This window comes from Crocuta crocuta, unplaced genomic scaffold (assembly GCF_008692635.1).
Source record: "Crocuta crocuta isolate KB4526 unplaced genomic scaffold, BGI_CrCroc_1.0 scaffold53, whole genome shotgun sequence".
NCBI lineage: Eukaryota > Metazoa > Chordata > Mammalia > Carnivora > Hyaenidae > Crocuta > Crocuta crocuta.
The window spans coordinates 1,687,696-1,693,922 of NW_027529432.1; the positions used below are offsets into that span (position 1 = coordinate 1,687,696).

The 6,227-nt window shown below is 58.9% G+C and overlaps 1 protein-coding gene across 1 annotated transcript in view; it reads left to right on the plus strand.

Annotated features, from left to right (window-relative positions):
• SLC22A11 (solute carrier family 22 member 11) overlaps positions 1 to 6,227 on the plus strand; it is a 14,332-nt gene that overhangs the window by 3,325 nt on the left and 4,780 nt on the right. The window contains 4 exon segments of the mRNA XM_077759727.1: positions 612 to 766; positions 870 to 1,038; positions 2,316 to 2,439; positions 3,298 to 3,413. Of these exon segments, the coding sequence (XP_077615853.1) occupies positions 612 to 766; positions 870 to 1,038; positions 2,316 to 2,439; positions 3,298 to 3,413 (564 nt within the window).

Genomic DNA, 6,227 nt, shown 5'->3' on the forward strand with positions numbered 1-6,227 from the left:
GATCTATTTATGTCTATTTTTATTTATTCCGAGAGAGAGAGAGCATGAGCAGGGTAGGGTCAGAGAGAGAGGGAGTCACAGAATCTGAAATAAGCTCCAGGCTCTGAGCTGGCAGTCAGCACAGAGCCCGACGCGGGGCTCGAACCCACGAACCGCAAGATCACGACCTAAGCGAAAGTCGGACGCTTAACCGACTAAGCCACCCAGGCGCCCCATTGCCCCGAGTTTCTATGAGAGGGAGGCTCACCTTTGTCAAGGCCAGAGCTGGGCGGCCAACCCCTGAGCCCAGCCCAGCCCCTCCACCCCAGACTCCAGCCCAGGGCTCACACCCGACCCTGGGAGCCAGCCCTGTTCTTCCCTCAGCCCCAAGTCCACANTGCGAGATGGTGACCTGAGCTGAAGTAGAACACTTAACCGACTGAGCCACCCAGGGGCCCCAAGGCATCTGGCATTTTTGTAACAAGCTCCTGGAAGATCCGGGAGGGAGGCAGAGATGCCCCAGCAGGTGCCCCCTCCTTCTTGAACCCTCCGTTCCTTTGAAGCACCTGCCTCTATGCCTGAGCCCCCAGGGACCCCCGCCAGGCCCCCACTGTGCTTGTCTCCCGTTGCAGGTTTGGGCGGAAGTGGATCCTGAGCTGGAGCTGTCTGCAGGTGGCTTTGACCAACACCAGTACCATCTTTGCTTCTAATTTCTTCATCTACTGTGGCCTCCGTTTTCTGGGCGCTTCTGGAATAGCCGGCATCATCCTGACCTCGATGATGCTTCGTGAGTCCCCGCCTTGACCCGCTCCCACTGTGCGGGGTGGGGTGGGGTGGCGATGGGGGTGGGCGAGGCCACTGCACAGCCCTTACTGTGCAACACCTTTCAGTGGTGGAGTGGACCACGACCCGCAGAAGGGCCACCACCATAGCAATCCTGAGCTGCTCCTATAGCCTGGGCCAGATGGGCCTGGGGGCCCTGGCCTTCGCCGTGCGGGACTGGCGAAACCTCCAGATGGCCATGTCGATGCCCTTCTTTGCCATCTTCCTGATATCCTGGTCAGTACAGCGTGGGGCCTTTTCCCTTGGGGAGAGCATCACTAACTATAGGAGNTGCCCCTCTCCCTCCTTGGTACCCGCTGGCCCCGCACCCATCAGCCCATTCCTTCACAGCACTTGCCGGCCCATGGGCACCTGAGTCAGCGAGAACTGGCATTGGATACGAAAAGAGATCACTAGCACTATGATTTGGGGTGCTGTGAAACTCCCTGAGGTCTGGAAATAGTTGTTTGGGTGAGGGCTGAAGGAAGAGACACGGGGCAGCAGATACAAGTTCATGATGCCTTGAGTTCTCTCTTATCTGCGAACGGGAGCTGGGTAGACCTGGGCCCCGGGCAAGTCTATGGTGAGAGACTATAGAGAGTAATAAGGACTCATTCATTCATTCTCCGGCATTTACCGCCCCGTGCCAGGCACAGGCTTTAGGGGATGGGGACACATCTGCAAATCAAACAGACCAAATGCCACTGACCACATGGAGTTTTAGCGACAGGATCAGGAAACAAGGAGCGAGACACCCCATAATTACACTTCTTAGGCCATTGTAGTGGCACCGGCTGGGTGCGTCCCAGGTGCCCGTTGGTAACCCCAGGCGTGTGTTAACTTCTAACGAGGACCATGATACAATGCCCACCATTTGCAGATGAGGGGCTGAGGCCCAGAGAGGTTCAGTGACTCTCCCGAGGCTGAGCAGCCCAGTCAGTCCCAGAGGCCAGATTTGAACCCAGGCAGGCTGGATCTTTTCACCGTGACGTCAAAGTGCCTCCGGAAATGCTTAGCTTCCCTGCAAACAGGATTGAGCCCCTCTGGGCTGGGAAAACTCCAGCCCTGTTCATCCAGGAGATGGTTCTCCCAGCCATCTGCCCTGAGGCTGGGAAGAAGCAGGCTACTTTGATAAAATCACTGCGCTAAAGGATGAGTGTGTGTGTGTGTGTGTGTGTGTGTGTGTGTGTGTGTTTTAATTCGGCATGATGTGAGCTTTCTGTCACATGAATGGACTCAGAATCGCCCTATGCCCAGGCAGCCAACATGCTGGCCGGACTCAAGGCTCCGGCGGGCAGGCTTCTGGGGCAGCACAGGGGAGAGAGGGCGGCTGGGCATTGGGACCCAACTTTATTTGGAACCGGGAGGGCACTGCTGGTCTCCCAGCCTGACACCAGCAGTGCAGAGGGGGGACCACTGCCCACGTGCCCCCACCCCCACTCCGGGCCTGGCAGGGAGAGCCCAGAATGCAGGAAGAAGGCAGAGGCCCAGCCAAGCTCCTGCTTCTTGAACAGGTGGCTTCCAGAGTCCGCCCGATGGCTGATCGTCACGGGCAAGCCAGAGCAAGGGCTCCAGGAACTCCACAAGGTGGCCAGGATAAATGGCCACAAGGAAGCCACGAAGTCACTAACCGTACAGGTGAGTTGCTCTTGTTCGTGAGTGACCCAGAGTGTGGCACGTGACAGGGAGAGGCCAGCCACTGATGTCTTAGACCCAACCCAGCATCACCGCTAGCCACGCCCCCACTGCCTCTGTCAACCCTACAGTTTCAGCGGCCTCGCAGCAGCTCCGCAAAATGCCAACACCCTCCTCGCCGCTGTTACTGTCGCCTTCCCCATCTCTGTCACTGCTACATCATTCCCGCTGTCACCACCCGCTCCGCCATCACCATCACCGCCACCACCACCAAGGACAGCAATGTCCCTGGCAACCTCACTTGCTTGTCCGCCACTTTAATCCACATCCGTGGCATACTCGCCACACAGGGCTTCTCAGGGCGGTTGGGGCCGGTGGGGGAGCGGGGGGGAGCGGGGATCAGGGAAGGCTTCCAGGAGGAGGTGAGCTGACCAAGACAGAGCTGAGCACAGGGCAGGCAGGGCCCGGAGGGGTAGGAAGGGTCTGGATGGGCACTTGGGTGCCGTGGGGAGCCAGCGTGTAGGCGTGCCCGAACGCCAGCCCTGGGGAACAAGGAGGGTGGTGGGCTTCGTGTAGCAACTACCAGGAACAGCCTGCAGCCCACAGCTCAGAGGGCCAGAGCTGGGATGCAAGACCGGCTCCTTGGCTCGGAGTAGATGGGCCAGGCCAGGTCTGCAGAGGAGAGCTCGGCCAGGGGGCCAGAGAGAGACCCTTCTGCCTCGATCGCCGCCCCCACCCCAGGGCTCTCCAGAAGCCGAGGCCAGGCTCCTCTTATCACTCTGCCCTCCTGGACCCGGTGCCCTGGCATGGGGGCGGGGCCAACACTGGGCACCCACTGCGCCTCGTTCTCCCCGTGCGTAGGTGCTGATGACCAGCATGAAGGAGGAGGTGGCCTCTGAGAAGGCCCGCGGGTCGCTGCTGGAACTGTTCCTCGTGCCCATGCTCTGCAGGAGGAGCTGCATCATGTTCGTGACGTGGTATGCCGCCCTGCTCGTCCCTCCCAGATGCAGGGCTGAGGAGGGAGGGGCAGTGTCTGTGCAGCCCAGGGGAGGTGGAGGGCCCTGTGAAACTACTCACCCAAGGCAGAACAAAAGAGAGAGAAGTTTACTGAATGCATCGCAAGGTAGCAGCCAGGGAGGCAGGAGTGAAGGGCTGTAGTTAGCAGGGGGATGGTGTGGAGGTAGGGGACTGTAGGAATTTTCCTTCTTTGGTCCCTGTGCCTGATAGTAAATAGCTGATGGATCAGCTGGGGCTGACGGGTGTTTTGAGGTGGGTCCTCTAATGGGCCTGTTTACATTCCACCTGGTGGTCTGGGTCTGGCTGTCCATGGGCCCTTCTATCTTACTCAGGTTTCCGTTGCTCAAGTTCGTTGCCTGAAAGTGGCCTCTACAGTGTCCGGGGAGAAACGGCCCCTGCAGACATCACGAGGACAGCCAGCTCCCCCAGAGGGCAGGCTATGGGGAGAGGGTCTGGGGGCTCATGTGGGAAGCCAGCTGTAGGGCAGGGCCGGGGAAGGCTGGAGCCCAGGCTAGAGGCAGAGCCCATGTCCCCAGAGCTGGAGGACCAGCAGTGACTGGCGAGGCCCACGCTCCCAAAGGGCTGACCAGCTGCTGGCCGCCCACTACTTCAAGTTCATTTATACCCCCACTTTACAGATGGGAAAGCAGGGCCCCGAGGAGGCAGGAAACTTGCCCAAGATGGCAGAGCAAGCATGGGAACCTTGGCTGAGCTACCGCTTTGCCCCCTGTCACCTGCCAGGCCCCCCACTGAGCATGGAGTCCCCAGGAGGCCCTGTCTGGGGGCCCAAGGGTGCCTGGGACCAGGAGGAGGCCCCCTGAATAAGACAGATTCAGATCAAGTGACTTGCAGAGAGCATACTAAGAAGTGAGGGTCAGGTTGGATGGAGACTTGATCTTGAAATAAAACTAAAGATTAGGGGGGCGCCTGGGTGGCTCAGTCGGTTGAGCATCCGGCTTCGGATCAGGTCATGATCTCCCAGTTCGTGAGTTCGAGCCCCATGTCCGGCTCTAGGCTGCTCAGAGCCTGGAGCCTGCTTTGGATTCTGTGTCTCCTGCTCACTCTACCCCTCCTCCGTTCATGCTCTATCTCTCCATCTCTCTTAAACATAAATAAACATTTTTAAAAACCCTAAAGGTTAGGAAAACATTTATTTTATGCTCTTTTTAAGCACGTATGGGCTTTCCTGGCAAATATTTGCTACATCTTAGAACAGAGAATGGATTTTTTTTTCTGGCTTAAGTTTGTTTTTTTTTCCTAACAAATTAGAAGCAGGGCCTGGTGGTGCTGGGAAGGTCCAGGGCCATTCTTTCAAAACCTGCAAGGCTTTCTAGGTTCTCCCAAGGGCTGGCTTGGCTTGCTTTGTTATTCAAATCTCAGGCTGGGAAGCAGCTAACCTGGTGGGTTTCTCAGCCTCCACTGTTACCCTCAGGCTCCAGATCCCCAGGGGCGGATACTTTGAGCCAGAGCTGAGCCCCTCCCCCCGTGTAGCTGTTCCCCCACAGCTTTTGTCTGCAGCTGGGTGATGGGGGGGGGGCGGTGCTGGGATGAGTGTCCCTGAGTCCCTGAGGCAGTGATGGGGACAGATTTGAAAAGCGGTGCAGAACAATTCCATATTGAGGCCACCGGTGGATCCAAATTCAATATCCAAACCGCGGAGATCCAACTGCTGTAAGTTCAGCTACTGAGGAGCCCGCGGCAGGGCCTCCGCCCGGGTCCACCCCCACCCGGCAGACCTGGGATGAAGGGCATCGAGCAGGAGGCTCTTTGGAGAGAGAGATCTCAGGATTGGGATCGCTTCTGGTAGATCTGTANAGGAAGGAGAAGGGGGTGAGCTGAGGGGGGAGGGGACGGGAGGGAGAAAGAAAGTGAATGGGGCAAGGGAGCAGTCACAGGTAGAGTCGCAGAAAGGTCCTGGCCAACCCCGGGAGGACTCGGGAGCTGGGGTGGCCCCTCTGGCCGCTGTCATGGGGTGCTCTCCACACCTGAGAGGCAACACGCCCAGAGGCCGGGGAAGTAACACTCTCCATCCTGAAGGAGGGGCAGCCCAGCCCAGCTCTTTCCATCCTTACTCCCATCTTTCAGAGATGAAGAAACTGGCATCCAGAAAGGGCCAGAAAGGGCCAGAAAGGGCCAGGTCATGGTTCCGGGCTGTGCCGGGGACACCAAGCCAGAGAGGGCTAGAGCCAGAACCGAGGCTCAGCCTGATCCCCCACCCCCAAGCCCAGTCAGCCCGGAGGGGTTGGCTTTCCCACGGGCTGGTGGCCCGGGAGCCTGAGCAGTGAGGCCCGGCCCACTGTGGCCACAACCTAAGGAGGCGGAAGAATGAGGCCTGCCCTTTCTCCCCCTCCTGGGACAGGCTGGCTCTAGAGAGACTCGCCCTGCATTTGACAGGCTTTTTGAGGTCCGCTAAGGACACGCCCAGGGCTAGCCGTGCCCTCTGGGGACAGCCCAGGTGTCCCAGGTGTAAGGGTGCCGTTTCCTCTGTGGGGCAAGGGTCCCACTTCTGACTTTTTTCTGCAGCTTCTGCCTCGTGATGTCCTACTACGGGCTGGTCCTTGACCTGCAGAACCTGGGGAGCGACATCTTCCTCCTCCAGGCCTTCTTCGGAGTCATAGACCTGCTGGCCCGGGTCACTACCCCCCTCTTGCTCAGCTTCTTGGGCCGCCGCATAATCTTGGTCAGCTTCCATGCCATGGCCGGCGTCTCCATCCTGGCCAACACGCTGCTCCCTCGAGGTGAGGTGGGGGCAGCGTGGAGGGGCGGCCCCGAAG